This window comes from Ceratotherium simum, chromosome 6, assembly GCF_057802395.1.
Source record: "Ceratotherium simum simum isolate JZ-2026a chromosome 6, ASM5780239v1, whole genome shotgun sequence".
Taxonomy (NCBI): domain Eukaryota; kingdom Metazoa; phylum Chordata; class Mammalia; order Perissodactyla; family Rhinocerotidae; genus Ceratotherium; species Ceratotherium simum.
In genome coordinates, this window is record NC_141905.1 from 40414529 (window position 1) to 40432357 (window position 17829).

The window sequence follows — 17829 nt, forward strand, 5'->3', positions numbered from 1 at the left end:
GGACAACTTAGGAACCAGCTAAGTTGCAGATCAGGAAAGTAGTTTCTTCTCTCTGCCCCTCCCCCCAATTTTACTGAGTTCTCAAATGCATTAATCATTGTCTTCTGCAATCCTTGAACATCTGTCAAGAAGACATCACTCTGTGTCACTCTGTGCCATATGATTTCCAACCAGTCTCAATCCCTTGGCTCCTGAGCCCACGTGGGCCAGACCAAGGGGTCAGGTTGGGGCACAACGCAGAGGCATCAGGCTGACACTGATAGGGCCAGCGCTCCTTTGTCATGATGCTCTTTTGAGTGGGGACACAAAGCATTATGGCTGATGATTTCTACACCATCCTCCTCTCCACTAGATGGAGGAAAACTGCAGGGCAGAGCTCATGTCCTGCCTTGCCCTTTGTTCTCTCATAGTTTCTTTTCTAATTATCTGCCTTAGAAGGTCCTCAGTAAACATTTATTGAATTGAATTATGATGATTCTCATATATTATATGATCCTAAAGTCCTTTCTGAGTCTCAGTATGGTAGAATTATAGAGCTGGAAGGAATTTTAGAGACTTTTAAAGTTCCCCATGATTTGAAAAATGACAAAATTGAGACCCAGCGCCCGGGTCACAAAGCTAGTTGGTTGCCAAAGCTGGCACTGGAATCCAAGTCTCCAGGCTCTTGATTTGGTGCTTTTCACAAAGACTGAACATTTTAGTTAACTGAGAATTTGCATCCCATCAGGTACCGACTTCCACAAAAATAGACTGCAGTAAAGCACACGCAACACAAATTTACCAAATGCATTGCAGTTAGCCAAAATACCTTCCAATATTTACATGATTTCTGGATAGTTATTGCATAACTGTGCAAAGTCGACTAAAGTTTTTCAGGAGACTTGAAAAATATTATTGAATGATATTAAGGACTCATGAAGGGATTTGCCTTGGAAATTTTGCAGTTTATCCATCCTGATTGTCATGATGCTGTTATAACTCAGAGTTTGGAGGATTATTCTTAAAAATTCTTTTTGTAAAGACGCTTGGAACGATGAAAAATGTTAAACAGTTAATAGTACGAATCACACAGAGTCATCTGCAAAGTATCCTGAAATACTCAGAAAACTTTCTTCCAATTGCTAGAAAACCTATGATTGCAGAGGAAAGTGAGAGTGTCTGTTTGTGTGTTGTGTGAGTGAGATAGAGAAGGCAGGAAAATGGCAGCAACTGTGGGAGAGAGTCACCATCCTGTGAGTAATGAAAGGAGAAAGAGTGAAAGCAGAGAAAAAGCCAAAAAGCCAAGAACTACCAGTGTATCAACAGAGACTGAGTAGGAGATTCAAATCAGAAAACCAGAAAGCTGACAGTCATTATCTCCTTTCTCTCAAACTAAAAATAGGATATGATAGAAGCAGCTTTCCTCAGAGCTAGAGAAGTGGAAACTCTGGAAAATAAATTACTGAATTTGTTCACTATCATTTATCTAAATGTAAACCTAAGTCAACCCCCACAGATAACCCTGGATGGTGTCTCTAGTTGTGAAAGGTCAGGCTGGGAAACGTGGAATTACAGAAGCTCTGTGAGTCTTGATAAGTCTCTCAAGCAACACACTTCTTTTGAAATACCACCATGCTCATGCAGATGAGACACTCACAGTTATTTCAGTAAGCCTGATTTCTAAAATGTGTGTCATTGGGATCTTGATAAAACTTTGTCAAGGGCCAAATGAGACGGTAAAATGGAGCTGAGTTTTGACAAGGGTTGTGTGGTGCAGTGGGAGAGTCTCAGCCAGGGAAGCAAGTGGACCTGAGTTCTGCTTATGAGGCTTCTTGCAATGGGGTGGCTTGGACAAGTCACGTGACCTGCCTGTCGTGCCCATTTTCTGACCATGGCATGGGGTGGAATAGATGACCTCAGAGGTCTCTTCTGGTTCTAACATTCTAGGATGCTTTCTTTTGTGCCTTTTCTGTGGATTGTGGGAATATCTGATCCACAAATAAAAACCAGGCTCCTGCTGTTTTGGACCTTTATTTGGTTGTTTGGCAATTCAGCTGGTCTCAAAGCTTCCTTTAACCTCACTGAGCCACTCCCACACCCCTAAGTTCCTATTCTGTGTACTCTTTTTGTTTTAACACACAGGAAAAGGTCTGATCATATAAGCAAATCTCTTCCAATGGATCAGCCAATTAGTGTGTTACCTTCCTAAATGGGGAAAAAACATGTCTTACCCAGCATAAGACATATTAATCCTGGAAAACTCCAGGCAATAGGTATAGGGGTGTGTGTGTGTGTATGTTGCTTGTAAAGGAGAATTAACTTACACAAGTCTGGGAAGTCAAATCAGGTGTTACTGCAACACTTGAGTAAGGTCCTTTTTTTTAAGCTAAAGGTGAAGTTTAACCAACAAGCACTTGTAAGACTCTGGTTGCAGAGACCCACTCAAATTAGCTCATGTAAAGTAGGTCTAAGAATTTATGTTGAGGAGTGCTCCTAAACACTTTTGGTTTGGTGTTGCTCGATTTGAATAGAGTTTTGCTGAAATAAATTCTTAAAATTTTTAATATGCCTCACTTTATCTTTTAATAGTTCTGGTGTCAGAATAGGGAACTGAAGGAGGCCCCTGATGGCCCCCAGGAACAATGAGCAACAGGTGTAGGTACCTGAGGAGCCCCTTGAATTTGCTGCTTTCTCCACACCTCTGGAGGGCATGGCTAAGTCCCTCTCAGATCTTGGATCATAGCCCTGCAGCTTTTGTGTTATGGGCTTTTGGACTAGTGAGCATTTCTTTTTCTGGGCTGGGTTCGGAAACAGGCTGAAGTCATACTGGTTCTGACTTAGTAACTGAACTGGGTCCGACTTAGAAACCAGACTGGATCCAAGATCAGACTGGGTCCAGTGTGAGGCCTCAGGTGAATAAAATGTTGCTTTAAGGATGAACAAATAGGTTAACCTTACTAAAGATAATCTTGAATTACAGTAGCCACAGTGGAGGACTTTTAACCTAGGTAAGCTTACCCATTTACAAGGTTTCCTAGAGAAAAAGGAGTCTCAGCCAAACACACCATAAAGAGTAGAAAGAAAATTATTTTTCCTCCTCTACAGTTTCTGGTGACCAGGATCAGAGCTGCTGGAATACTCCACTTGCTCTGGAGCCTGCAGCCAGCATCCTAGGAAAACTGGCAGAAGCTGGCAAAGAGTAAGAATTTTAACCCAAGTCAGCTCTCCCCGATCTCTATCTGTAGTGCCTGCTCTAGAGAGGAAAGTAAAATTTCACCTTGTCCCTTCCTTTCCATATTCAGATTGGTAGAAGAAAACATTGGTTATGGATCCTTTCTCTCTTAGGGACAGCTATTGCTTTCTTGTATGTCTCATTTTGTGTCCCGAGAACTTGGCTTGGCAGCTGTTGGGTTGGGGGCCCCCAAAATATGGGTAGACAGAAAAGTGGGTTGCAATCCATTTGCAGCTAGGGTCCTACTGACTGTTGCCAGCTCTCAGGGGAATTGTCTAAGTCTTTTTTTTTTTTTTCTTTTGGTTATCTTTGGGAGGGGCTTTGGATCTTGGGAGAGTGGTGTCTTTTGCATCCTCTTTCAGACGCCTCTGGCATCCAAGGGGTTGTTCAATACTGCCAGTAATATTTACTGTTTGTCCTGGCTGAAACCTGACAAGATATTTGAAAGGATTTTTTTTTTTTAATAAGTAGCTCGACAGTCAGAAGTTGGCCGAATTGGAAGCTAATATTCAGAGCCTGATAGGGACGTTTTAAAGGCCTTCTCCCATAAGCTAAAGTGAAACTATGTACACAGAGGGAAAGAAAAACATTCTGAAGCTTTTGTGGAAAGATTTACTAAAACATTCCAAAGACACACAGCTCTAAATCTAGCACATAGGAATCTTTGGATTTCCATCTTAGATGAAGCTCTTTTCCCTGATATAAAGAAGCAAATTGAGGATAATGTAGTTGGATGGGTGGGGCAGTCTCTTAATATATTCAGGTTGCAACCCAATTCTCTGAGGAATTAAAAACAACTGTACTGTCTTATGAATCTAGTCTTTATAAGAACAGAAATTAGTTAATAATTTAATTGGTTAACCCCCTCTTTCATTCAACATAAACTATTTTTTTAAGAGTTTATTTGAGCAAAAATAGATTCAAATCAGGCAGTGCAGCACAAGAGTGGTTAGGAGCGCTCCACCAAAAGGAGCTTGGGGAGAGACTTTTATAGAGAAAAGGAAGAAGCAAAGTAAGGCTTGAATTGAATGGCTATAGCTTAGTTGGCTGTTTGTAATTGGTTGTCCTTAGCATTTTGATTTCATAACCTTGAGGCATTTCAGGTTTAGATTTTGGTTTGCTTACATAGGCTGCCGTGGCATAGAGCCACATCAGTCTAACGGCCTCCTTGTTGAATTAATGCAACAATTCCCCACTTTTGTTCATCCTCTCACATGTGAGAGAGTGACCAAAAATTTGGTATTAGAGCCATTCTCAGTTACCATCAGAGTTAAGTTGCTCTTGTCTCATTGTGAAACTCATAAGTTATGATGTCAGTTCCGTGGAAGAATTGTTTTTGCTGTTTATCTCATTGTTCATCTTGTTTCTGTTTCTCCAAGTGACGCCAGCCCTGATATCAGTTCCCTTACATTAAACCCAGAATATAGGGAGTTAAAACCAAAAGCACTCATCCTCTTTCCCTGTTTCTCTAAGTTACATTCACATGTAGATATTGGTTGTTTTACAAATTGTTAAAAGCCCAGATGGCCTCAAGCTGGGCTCACAGTGATGTTTTGGCTAATTATCAGTTCTTGAGGTTTGTTACAGGGAAACTGATATCAAGAAGCTAAAGCTTCTCAAACCTCAACTCCTTGGCTTCCTGGCGCCAGAATCCACCGTCTGCTAAGGAGACAGAGACAGTTGAAGGACACCCACCTGCAATTCCCTTATCTGCCATCCTCTTCCCTGCAAACAGCCTCACAAGGCCAAAGGCAGGCTGGTGGGAAAGCGCCGACCAGCAAGGTCACAGGCTCCCTCTCCCTACAAACAGCTACATTCCTCATAACCTTTAAAACCTCTTGCCTCCCATCTCTCCGGGGCATGGGACAAATTTGAGAGCTCTCCTCTCCCGGCTGACGTCACCCGAAATAAAAACTCTTTCCTTGACGTAAGCCTGGCATTCTAGTTTTATTTGGCCCCTCTTGTGTGGCAGGTAAAGAACCTGAGTATGTATCCGGTAACACAAGCACAGTGAGACCATCTGATGTACTGCTGATGGCCGTGACCATGCATTTAAGACATTTGAGAGAACATAGTGCACCAGGGAGGCTACAGTGATAACCGTTAGGAGGATAATACCAAGAGACTGAAGTATACTCCTTACCCAGGGCCTCCATGAACCAAGCCAATTGGTATCAAATAAATCAAAGAATATACCTGAAGAGGCATCAACCTATTTTAGCCAGGTGGCTTGTTTGTTAATTCCTTATACTTTCTGCTTGTAACTTAATATTGCTCAGTCCATTTGGATCTTTTAGCTACAGTTCACATTACTCACACACTATTTTTTCCACATGCCTTGGTTCAAATTTCTGGGAAAGTTAGTCTTATTGATTCAGTTAACCATTTTAAGCAAGGCCATACAGGTCCTTGGCCAGGCATTGGAGTGATGGTCGTTTGCATCAACTGGGGCTGGGTGGGCATGTGAAAGTTGATATGGTTACATGAAAAAATATGGCCACCTATTGAGTAGAGGCTATAGGTGGGAAGTCTCCCTTAGAAGAACATAGAGGCAAGGCAAACACAGTGGCTACTACATCCAGGGTAAGTTTCCAATAAATCAAAACCTCCAGTTACGATCTCATTTTATCCACATAATAACATTGCGAAGTAGGTTGACTGAGATTATCTCCATTTTATGAATGAGAGTACAGAAGTTCAGAGAGAATGTGGTTTGTAGAGATAAATCCAGCATCTGATCTGTACTTTTGATACTCTTTCTCAGTCTCAGAATATTAGAGATGGAGAATTAGATTCTAGTCTAGCCACCTCTCCCCTCACTTGCACCAAATACCCTTTTTATACATTTGTAGAGACTCAGAGAGGTCACTACGAGTTGTCCACTATTGAATCTATCTATTATATTTATTTGAAACAAAGTTAGAAACTTCAGATTTTATTTAATGTAAACCTTGGGAGAGTAGCAGAGTTCACTGTTTTAACAATGCTGGCTGAATTATAACGCTGTTCTGTTTTTCCTTCTTATCTCATTTTCTCTTCCCTTTACAAAGGAACAACTTAAGGTCACAGAATGAAAATTTGAGACTATGCAATAGGATTTTTCTGAATTTCTCAAGAGCCTATAGCTATTCTATGTTCCTGACTCTCAATTTAACTAGGGCAAGGCTTGGTTCATCCCAACGAAGTTCCCATAGCAATCTCAAACATTCTGGATGTTGGTGCTAATGAAAACCCCCTGTTTTTGCAGAGAGCAGAAGATTTTCAAGCCAGCCCAGCCTCACCAGAGCTGATCAACCACTAGACAATGGGGAGAGATTCCCAAGAAGGGATCCAGCCAAATGAGCCTGGAATTTTCACTCTGACCACTATCACCACAGATACTTCTGTGTTTCTGCAACTCATTCTCCTTTACTATATCAGTCTTGAGATTCTCATGCCACAACAAATGCAGCCCAAACACAATTTTAAAAGCATAGGGAAGATTTCCACCTGGAAGATTTCCCGTTAGAGACTTGGATTTGGAACAGCCATGATGTCTACTTTTTATTAATATCTTGTGAATTTCTCCGGCCTCTTCTCTCTTTCAGACTCTCCTTAACAGGCTACGTGGGACACATACAGGTGCACGTTGCAGCCAATGATCACGGAGCTGCTGGACTGTTAGCAGAAAACAGATGAGTAATTGCAGAGCTTCTATAAAGCAGTGTTCATGGCAAATCGGAAGTTGCTTGTCAAACGTGAACCAAATTAAGAGCTTAGGTGGAGTGTATCAAAGTAAGATTCATCTGGTTTTACAAAACAAATCAGACCATCTGCAATAATCTAGAGATCAGGGAATTCAACAGTTGGAAACTACTTGGGAAGCAAAATGTTTAAGGATGTTCCTAAATTTTGCATATAAGAAAGAAGTGAACAAGAAAGTGGTGTATAGAATGCAGAGTGAGCTGTAGTCAGGGGTCTCAGATTCCAGCCATGGCTGTGCTGGTAGCTATTAGGGAGCTAAGTTAGTTTCTCAAGCTAAGTGTTTTTGGTGATAAATTTAAGGTTTTCGACTAGGTGATCACTAAAGTCTCCTTTAATTCAATGCTGTGAAATTCGTGACAGGAAAATCAATTCTGCTTGTGACCACATTTTCTCCCTTTGGCTTGATTGCAACTTCTGAGCTCATAAGTAAAACCTAATTAGCTGGTGTTGAGAAGGTTGTTCACAGCATACTCTAATCATCCCGGCCATCTTGTTCTGTTCTTTTAATCTCCTTTCCTATTTTTTCCCCAGGGAATTGGAGACTCATACCTGACACTCTTCATAAACTGGATATCCAGAGAAATGATACATTTTTAAAAACTGGAGTCACCTTTAAACATTTTGCAAAAATGTATTTAATTCTAGGAAATGAAAAACCAATCTGATTTGTATTTTCCTTTGTATAATAATTTAAATGCAGCAAGGATTGCTTATTGGAGCTCAGAAGAAAAGGTAGACAAGAGCTATATTTATGTGCTTATCTTGCCTTTAAATTAACTCCCCTTCCCCCCACTTTTTGCCTGAGCCCTTCGGTTGCCATAGAAACTGGCATGGCCTCCAACTGAGATTCCTGTGAGACAATTGCATTCCGAATTTCATAAACTCTCTATTAACCTTTGCTTGACAGATATGGGTATGATGCAAAATGAGTTAGATTAATAGTTTGTAGTGATGTATACATTCAGGTTTCATGTGCCCATAGCTCTCTTTCAGTCAATTAAACATAATGTGATAATGTTACTGTTGATGTGTTTCTTCCTTTTCAGAAAATGCCAGATTTAATATATACATGTCTAACAGATGAGGATATTTGTAAGGGAAGGTTCAGAGTGGAAACTGAATATATCTGTATGTTTGAATCTGTTTTGATATGCTATATCTCTCTCTATAATATATGTTTGTGTTTGGCACTGTACCGAGTATTTAACATGTGTTATCTCATTTAATCCTCATAATAACTCTCCGTAGCAGGTACAGTTGAGGGAACTGAGACTTAGGAATTAGAGGTCCAACAGCTAGTAAGTGGTAGAGCTGGGATTAGAATCCAATCCTATTTGACCCCAGAGTTCTTAAGCCTTCCATATGTATCCATTTATATGCCTCTAGAACCTGCCTGGGGACAGTGTATTCCAGAGAAATTCTCCTTTTCTAGGTAAATCGTTCATTCATAGGGGCAGGAGAAATGAATATATAAGGCACAGTTCTTGCTCTCAGGGAGAGTCTGGAGACAGGGGTGGGAGCTGAGTGAGAGGAGAAACTAGACGTGAAAATATAATTACAAGTTGTTAAAAATTACAGATGTCACTAGCATAAAGCCCCAGCCTCACTACACAGTCATGTTCAAAGACACAATAACTTGGACGTAGAATGACCGAAAAACTATTTAAACTCTATAGAAGGTGCTTTAAGAACTCCAAAGGCAATCTCATTTATACAGCATAACAAAACATCTGCTTCCTCCTCTCCCCATATATCTCACACCGGCAATGTCTGCAATGGCACAGAGGTACCATTTTTGCCTTATTTCAGCACCATTTGTTGAAAGCTCTGTCCTCTTGCGCTTCAAGCACCCCCAGACTCTCTCAGGAATTTGTCCCGTGCAGTCTTTCTTGTTGCTTTCCAGACTGCTCTTGGGCTCTTTATCATATAGATTGGCTTAGCCTTTCTGATTGCTTTCACTTTTCTTGTTCTTCCATTACCCTAGTTTTGTACGAAGAACACTGGCTTGGGAACTGGCCAGAAGCTGGGTTTTCTTCTTAAAGGAGAGAAGGGTTAGGGAGAGGACAGCAGACACAGCTCATTATCTCTTTGTTCTTTTTTTTTAAACCTTTACCATGGAGGAATAAACTGAGTACACGGAGAGTCAGAGGAGGGCAGGCAGTCATTCTCACCTGGGGAGTGGGAGAGGGAGAGTCACAGAAGCTGATGTTGAAGGATGAGGAGGTGTTTTCTAGGTGGTAAGTGGGAAAAAGGCATTCCAGGTGGAGGGAGCAACATATGCGGAAGTTCATAGGCACCCACAGGCATGGTGTATTTGAGGAGCAGATAGATGATTCTTTTTGAGATGAATCCCAAATATTTAGAAGCAAGAGGAAAATATGAATTGGTCATTTTGGAAAAGCAAAGAAAGCGGAGCCTTGAGGATCAGAGGGAATTCAGTCCAGTATTTTTCACATCTCGTCAAGGAGATGGAGGCCCAGGAAATGCATTTTAGATGGACGTTCTCATTCTGTAAGACCACTCGTTTTGAGAGCTTGCAAGTACTTCATCTCATCCAGTTCAAAGAGTCCCAGGTCATGGAATCTGCTAGAACACTTTTGATGTTCTAGAATCAAATAGGAAGGTCTTTCTAACAAGTTTTATCTAGACAAATTCACTATTGGTATTCAATTAGCTAATTTAATAGAGAGACATCTTTAAACCAGATGTATATGGTTTATTGACCTATCTCAATTTTCTTTTGTCACATCCCCCATTGACTCATGTTAAATCTCCCTTCCCTCCTAAATAGCAGATTCCTTAATGGCATCTTAGGAAAAAATCATAATTTCCTGGTTGCTTGTGTAGGATCCCAAAAAAGGAAATCCCAACTCCAGTCTCGGGAAGGCACGGACCCACAGACACAGAAGACCGAGCTTGATGCAAACGCAAGAGGTTTATTAAGCAGAGCTCCGGGTCGACACGTATCTCTCGCAGGAGACAGAGGAGTCGACCCCGGACCTTAAAGGGCAAATTCTTATATAGGGTTTGGGAGCACAAAGCGGGAAAAGGTTGGCGCAGTCTTACATGATTGGCTAATTTAAAACATTTAAACAGTTACATTTTATGGCGCGAATTGCTATGGCGCTAAGCGATTATCAGGTTACACACACGCGTCCCCATCTGGACCCCCTCCACCCCGACCCTCCCAAACTTACTTATCCCTCTGGAGCACTCTCTTGTTCTCAATTTTTCCCCGAACAGTTTAGGGCAAGTCTTCCATGAATAGAGTCAGTCAGGATCGATAAACGTTCCCCCTTATACCAGGAATCCTTAGGGCGTGGAGGTGCCTGTCTCTAAGGTAGTAACTTTTTAATATAATTTTTACTTCCTTCATTCCCCACTTCTTTTGTCCCTAGTTCTAATCTTAGAACTTAGTTTTCGGTGTCTACTATCAGTGGCTCATTGCGTGGGAGAGCTTGGTAATGGCGTTGGAGCATCATAGCATGCACTGCATTGACCCTTTTTCTTATAAAAGCAGTAATTTTACTGAAAACACACGGTCCGAAAACTAAAAGTAGACAAAGAATCAGCAAGGGTCCTGCTAGGGAGGATAGTAAGGTCGTCATCCAGGGGGACTTAGTGAACCAGGATTCAAACCAGCTCTGTTGCGCCTCCCTGCTTCGCTGCCTCATGTCTAATCTTTTTTTTAATCTTTGCATTGAATCTCGGACTACCCCTGTGTGGGCCACACAAAGTCTTCCATCTCTCAAAAACAGCAGATCTAATCCTCTTCTATTCTGGAGTACTACTTCAGACAGGGAGGTGAGGGACTCTTCTAGTTTAGAGATGGACTGTTCTAAGGTCCTGAGGTCTTTATATATAGCATTGCTCAAGGCAGTTAATCCCCTTTCTCCTGTGACTAAGGCCGTAGTGCCAGTCCCTACGCCCGCGGCAACTCCCAGTCCCAGGAGTACAGCCAGGGTGAGGGATACTGGTTTTTTTCTCCATAATCTGGATCTCTGGTCAAATTCCTCTTCGAAACTATTGGCAGTATGATAATAAATTCTAGGCACCAACTGCACAAGCACGCAAAAATCTTGTGACGAATTGAATACGCCAGTTGAGATGCAGGGGGTCAGGCCCGTGGTGCAGGCCCATCACCTATTGGGCCCTGGTATCAAAAAATAACCAGGAGTGGTCGGAAGGCTGACTTCAGTCTTATTACATAGAGCCTGGTAGCCCGGGGGAATTTTCTCTAAGCATAGTCCTGAACCGGTCCCCGACACATCCGTTAGGGTTAGCCACCCTTCTTTGCCCCAAAGACAAGTCGTGTGGTCCGTGGTGTTATTATAGACCCCCACGGTGGCAATTCCTTTATAATAAGGGGGGCTGACCGCTAGGCATAGCCAGCATGATTCAGTCATTTCAGGGTTGGAGTCATTTAAGGCGTAGTAAGCTCCCCGTACTAAGTTAAACAGTCTGTGCCATCTTTGCCCAGTAGGTACTGCGGGAGGTGGCGTAGATGGTGGCCGCAGGGCAGATCTGGTGACCATATCTATGGTCCCATTTAGGGTTGTGGACTTTGCCTGGGGGGGTTTGGGGCTATTTAACCCTATCGGTCTGCTGGTGGGGGATTTTTGGGACAGAGGGGGCCTCCGATCGGCTAGGACCCCATTTGGCCCTATTGGTCTGCTGGCGGGGGGTTCTATTTTTAATCTAATAGAGAAGGTCAGACCATCATCATATCGTCCTTTGTATAGTCTTATTCCCCAAGAATGGCCATTTCCGGTCCAGGTTTTAATTGCCTTCCCTTTTTCTGTGAACTGAATGGATAAGGGATGGCACCAGGTTTTACATTCTGGTACCTGGGTCCATTCTGGTCTTGGCCATACCGACTTATGGCTGTAATTTGCTCTAACTCTGATTAAATCCCAAGAGGAGGAGGGTTTTCAATAGGTGGTCCCACTGGTCTCACATCCCCAGCTCTTGCAGTAGAATTCTCTTTTTTCCCCGCACCAGGAGTTAATTGAGCGAGGTCTGTGGTAACCGGGGCACACGGAAAAGGGCACTGTCCTTAACATACTCCCGCGGTCGGAAGTGCCGCACCCTCCGGTCTGAAAGGGATCCAATCTAGGGCGTCCCGGAGGGGATGGGAGGGAAGGGGCCTTGCCGTCATCCGTATACCCTTCTAGGTCCCAATCGGGGGCGCCAATGACCGACCAGTTTGCAAAGGTCGGGGTGCAGATCTGGCCACCAGGTCCAAAGGGGGGCAGTTTTCCTGGTTGACCAGGTTATCTCTCCTACCTGGGAGACGACTTGCCACGTGAGCAGTTAAGGAGCGTGGGGGTTAGGATTGGACAAGCTGTTTGCTGTTCCCACGACGCAAACGCAACTTAAGAGGGTTATCAGTCTTTTCCACCTTCCAGAGATCTGCTGCATTCTGGGGTGCCTTCTTTATGTGTGTGGCGTGAACCCAAAAGGTTATACCATCCACCTTGACTGCTGTGGGCGTGGTGAGGAGCACTACGTAGGGCCCTTTCCAGCGTGGCTCTAGTGACCCCGTCCGATGTCGTCTCACAAGGACAGAATCCCCGACCTGGAATTGGTGCGGGATGAGCAGATCACCAGGCTGGTAGGCCTCTTTTAGCTGGTTCCAGATGTGGCGCCTGACGGCCTCAAGTGCTTTCAAGCGGGCTGACAAAGGTATAGAAGGTATAATGTCAGGGTCATGTATCCCTATTTGTGCCAAGGGGGGAGGGGTTCCATAGAGAATCTCAAAGGGTATAAGTTTTAAGGGCCCTTGTGGGGTGTTCCGGGCGCGGAACAGGGCAAAGGGCAGGAGGGCTGTCCAGTCATCACCGCCGGTCTCTATGGACAATTTAGTTAGGGTCTCTTTAATTGTTCTATTCATCTTCTCTACCTGGCCTGAGCTCTGGGGTCTATAAGCACAATGTAATTTCCAATTGATCCCCAGTTGACTGGCGAGTCCCTGACTTACCTGGGCAACGAATGCAGGACCATTGTCAGATCCAATTACCTTTGGGATCCCGAATCTCGGGAGGATTTCTTCCAATATCTTCTTGGCTACTACAGAGGCAGTCTCTTTTCGGGTGGGGAAAGCCTCTACCCATCCCGAGAAGGTATCTACAAATACTAGAAGATACTTATTTCCATACCGGGCCGGTTTGATTTCAGTAAAGTCTATTTCCCAATAGGTTCCGGGCCTATCTCTCCGGAGTCTGTGTCCAGTGCGGTATTTGGTAACTGCAGCATTTGTGAGAGCGCAAGCTCTACAATCCTTATAAATTTCTTCAGCCGTCTTCCTCAAATCTGGTACCTGGTACGGGGAGGCCTCAATAATTTTAATTAGTTTCTGAGGGCTTAAGTGGGTTAGCCGGTGTAGATGTGATAGATATTCTCGCCCTTCTGCAACGGAAAGGACTTTCTCTTTTTTAGTTAGTTCCCCATCGGAGTCAGTTTTGTTGACCTTAGCTTCCTGGAGAGCCAGGACCATAGGTCCTAGTGCTGCCCGCTTGGCTTCCAAGTCCGCTAGGCGGTTCCCTTGAGCTATGGGGTCGGTGCCTTTCTGATGACTTGGGCAATGGATGATTGCCACCTTTTTAGGCAAATGTATAGCCTCTAGGAGGCCCAGGATCTCTTTTTTATTTTTGATATCTTTTCCGGCCGAGGTAAGCAGCCCTCTTTGTTTATAAATAGCCCCATGGACATGGGCAGTAGCAAAGGCATACCTGCTGTCCGTGTATATATTTACAGTCTTATTCTCAGCTAACCTCAACGCCTGTGTCAGGGCTATAAGCTCAGCCTTTTGTGCAGAAGTCCCTTCCGGCAAGCTGCTTGCCCACAGAGTTTTTTCCCCGTTTACCACGGCGGCCCCAGCCATCTTCTTACCTTCTGCCATAAAGCTGCTGTCGTCGGTGTACCAATTAGGGGCCCCAGCCCATGGCTTATCTGGCAAATCGGGTCGGGTCCCCGTCTCTGATGCCAGGATGTCGCCGCATTGGTGAACGGGTATTTCGTCATCCGTTTCGGGCAGCAGTGTGGCCGGGTTTAAGATGGCCGGTGGGGCAAAGGTGATTTTTTCAGTTAGGAGCAGACTTTGGTAGTGAGTCATCCGGGCGTTGGTCATCCATCGATCTGGAGGCTGTCTGATAATGCTTTCCAAGGCATGGGGGGCTACTACAGTTATCTGTTGGCCCAGAGTTAGCTTATCTGCATCTTTCACCAGCTGGGCGGTGGCTGCGATCGCCGTTAAGCAGGAGGGCCATCTACTGGCTACCGGGTCCAGTTTTTTGATAAATATGCGACCGGGCGCTTCCAGGGCCCAAGGGCTTGAGTTAGGACTCCCCGGGCGATTTCCTTTTTTTTATCTACATACAAGGTGAAAGGCTTGGTCAAGTCTGGTAGGGCCAACGCGGGTGCTTCTAATAATGCCCGTTTTAGAGTCTCAAAAGCCTTCTGGTGCTCTAAAGTCCAGACAAAGTATCCACTTTCTTTAGTCAATGGGTACAGTGGAGCAGCTAGGGTAGCAAACCCAGGGATTCACAATCGGCAGAAGCCGGTGTCCCCAGGAATTCCCTTACCTGGCGAGCGGAGGTTGGGGCAGGAATCTGGGTCACAGTCTTTTTCCGTGCGTCGGTTAACCACCGCTGGCCGTCCTTTAGTGTGTAGCCTAAGTAGACTACCTCTTCCTGGCACAACTGTGCCTTCTTTCTCGACGCCCGGTACCCCAATTCACCCAACTCGGCCAGGAGGCGCCTGGTTCCTTTCTCACAATCTCCCGGGGTTTCCGCCGCCAATAGTAGATCATCCACATACTGTAAAAGAGTCACTTGAGGGTTTTTAACCCTATAATCAGCCAAGTCCCTGTGGAGGGCTTCATCAAACAGGGTAGGGGAATTTTTAAAACCTTGAGGTAGTCTCGTCCAAGTCAGTTGTCCAACGATCCCCATATCAGGGTCACGCCACTTGAAAGCAAAAAGTAATTGGCTTTTTGGGTGAAACCGTAGGCAGAAGAATGCATCTTTCAGGTCCAAGACAGTGTACCATTTTCGCGATGGGGGGAGGGAGCTGAGTAGGTTATATGGGTTTGGCACGGTAGGGTGTAAATCTTGCACTCTTTTATTTACCTCTCTCTAATCTTGGACTGGCCTATAATCATTAGTTCCAGGCTTCTTTACAGGCAGGAGGGGGGTGTTCCAAGGGGACTGGCAAGGAACTAAGATTCCTTGTTGGAGCAGCCTCTGAATATGGGGGCGGATTCCCTCTCTGGCTTCGTAGCTTATCGGGTATTGGCGCACCCTTATCGGGAGGGTTCCGGCCTTGAGATCTATCACGACTGGGGGAATTCCTATAGCCATCCCCAGTCCCCCGGTTTCAGCCCATGCCGTTGGAAATTCGGTTAGCCACTTATCGATATTGAATCGAGCTCTAGGCTTAGGCTGCTGATGGAGCCGATATTCTTCCTCTAGCTTCAGGGCCAATATCATGGGGGTAGGTGCGGACCAGGATACTGTAGGCCGAGGTTGAGCAAAATCTATTTGAGCTTTCAGCTTGGTTAAAAGGTCTCGACCTAGCAACGGGGTCGGGCATTCAGGAATCACTAGGAAGGAATGGGACACCCTTCCTTTCCCCAAGTCCACTGTCCGGGAAGTGGTCCATGAGTATTGTTTCTGCCCAGTGGCTCCAACAACCAGAGTCTTTTTAGTTTTTAATTTCCCTAAAGGTTGCTTCAGTACTGAATACTCAGCTCCAGTATCAATCAGAAAACTCATAGGGGTCCCCTCAACAGTTAGGGTTACCCTAGGCTCGGGGAGGGGGCCCGAGCCCCGTCCCCGCTATTCTTCGTCCTCTCCTAAAGACAACACCTTGGGTGTGGCCCTTCTTTTGGGGCATTCCCTTGCCCAGTGTCCTCTCTCCTTACAATAGGCACATTGGTCCTTGTCCAAGGGCTGCCGTCTGCGTGAGCCTGGTCGTGGGGCGCTGCCCAGGTTCCCTGACTGTCTGTGATCTGGCCCTATCGACTCCCTTTTTTTTTTTTTTTCTTATCACTGCGGCCAGTATTTTAGTTAAATTTTTTTTCCCGTCTCCTGTCTCTCCTGTCTTCCCTCTCCTCAGCCTCCCTTTTCTCTCTTTCCCGCTTTTCCTCTTCATTTTCCCTTTTATGATACACCTTTTTGGCCTCTTTTATTATGTCCCGCAGGTCATAGTCTTGCAGCCCCTCTAGTCTTTGCAATCTCCTCTTTATATCTGGGGCTGATTGTCTAATAAAGGCCATAATGACAGAGGCCTTCTGCCCTTCCGAGGACGGATCAAAGGGCGTATACCTGCGATAAGCCTCCATCAATCGCTCCAGAAAAACGGAGGGGGGTTCAGTGGGTCCTTGCTGAACCACTCTTACCTTAGCCAAATTGGTGGGCCGCCTTGCGGCTCCTCGGAGACCCGCCACCAGAGCCCAGCGGTAAATGGACAGCTGCTCCCTACCTTCAGCCATGTTATAGTCCCAGTCGGGTCGATTGTGCGGAAACCCTTCTTCCGCCTCGGCTGCCGTTGCCGGCTGCCCGTTGGTGCCCCGGATGTTCTTTCTCGCTTCCTGCGAGATCCTCTCTCTCTCCTCCGTGGTGAAGAGGGCTTGTAAGAGCTGCTGACAGTCATCCCGAGTGGGCTGATGGGAGAACATCAAAGACTCTATCAGGGCGGTCAGCCCGGCGGGGTTATCTGAAAAGGGAGGATGGTTATCCTTCCAGTTATACAGGTCTGAGGAAGAGAAAGGCCAGTACTGGAGGGGTGGCAGCTGGTTGGGTCCCGCAGGAGCCCCGTACTCTCTTAACGGGAGCGCCACCGTGGTGTCAGGCCCGTCCGGGGTGGCTCCGCGGCGGCTTCGGGTTCCTGCGGAGGGACCCGAGCCAGTTGTCCTCTGCCCTGACTGTGATCCTGGAGCGGGGGAGGGGTAAGGGGGAGGCGAGAAAGGGGGCCACTCGGGGGGAAGCTCAATCTCAGGGTAGACCCCCGGGGGGGTGCCGAGGGGGTCTCTGACTCAGCTGTTCGAGTTGATCTCGATTTTTGCCGTGTCTCCGCATCCTGCAGCGCCAGGACTCGGGGGCTTAGTTTTTCTGCTTTTACCTATGGCTTAACCCACGGGAGTGGGTTCTGCACCAGATCCTGCCACACCGTGATATATGGTTGTTGGTCAGGATGGGACCTCGGTCCTTCCTGGAAAATAATAGTCCTTACTGCAAAAATGATAGTTAAATCAAATGTCCCCTCGGGAGGCCATCCCACATCGAGGATGGGCCACTCGGAGGCACAAAAGGTCTGCCAGCGTCCCTTCTTTACTTCTACTGACAGGTCGCGCCCTCGCTCTCACTTCAGTCCAATGGTCTAAGGTCAAGGAGAGGGGGGTCGTCATAGTCTGTCCCATTCCGTAAGACGAGGTCCACGCGATAAACAAAAACAGGACAAACACCAAGGACACAACAAAACACAGACAACTCCGCCCGATTGGCGTCTCTATGAGCCAACCGAAAGCGGTTTCAGACGGGAGGGACTTTTGTGCCCTCCCTAGGAAAAAGAGTGTCGTTTCTCTTTCCACCTGAAGAGGGGTGGTCAGGCTTTCCCGACTCCCCTTGTCCCTTAGGGCATCCCCCAGGGTTGCAGCCTGCAGTTCCCAGCACGTCTGCCACTGCAGCAGCTCGGTCCTCACGGCCCAAAGCGGCGGCTGCCCTGATACCGAAACCAAAACAATGCTTCGCGGCGCCGCACACACTCACACACCCAGTCACTCAGGCTTACCTCCAAGGGGTCTTCGGAGTCTGGGGTGACCGCGTAGATCCCGGACGAGCCCCCAAATGTAGGATCCCAAAAAAGGAAATCCC

The 17829-nt window shown here is 45.8% G+C and overlaps 1 protein-coding gene across 1 annotated transcript; it reads right to left on the minus strand.

The window, feature by feature from the left end:
- Positions 1-10490: 10490 nt before the first annotated feature.
- LOC147916848 (uncharacterized) lies at positions 10491-17375 on the minus strand. Its single transcript, XM_087433004.1, is given in 8 exon segments — positions 10491-12631; positions 12936-14052; positions 14684-14772; positions 15136-15999; positions 16001-16033; positions 16035-16967; positions 16970-17306; positions 17308-17375. Coding segments are annotated over 8 exon segments (3450 nt in total). The 3' UTR covers positions 10491-12622.
- Positions 17376-17829: the final 454 nt, after the last annotated feature.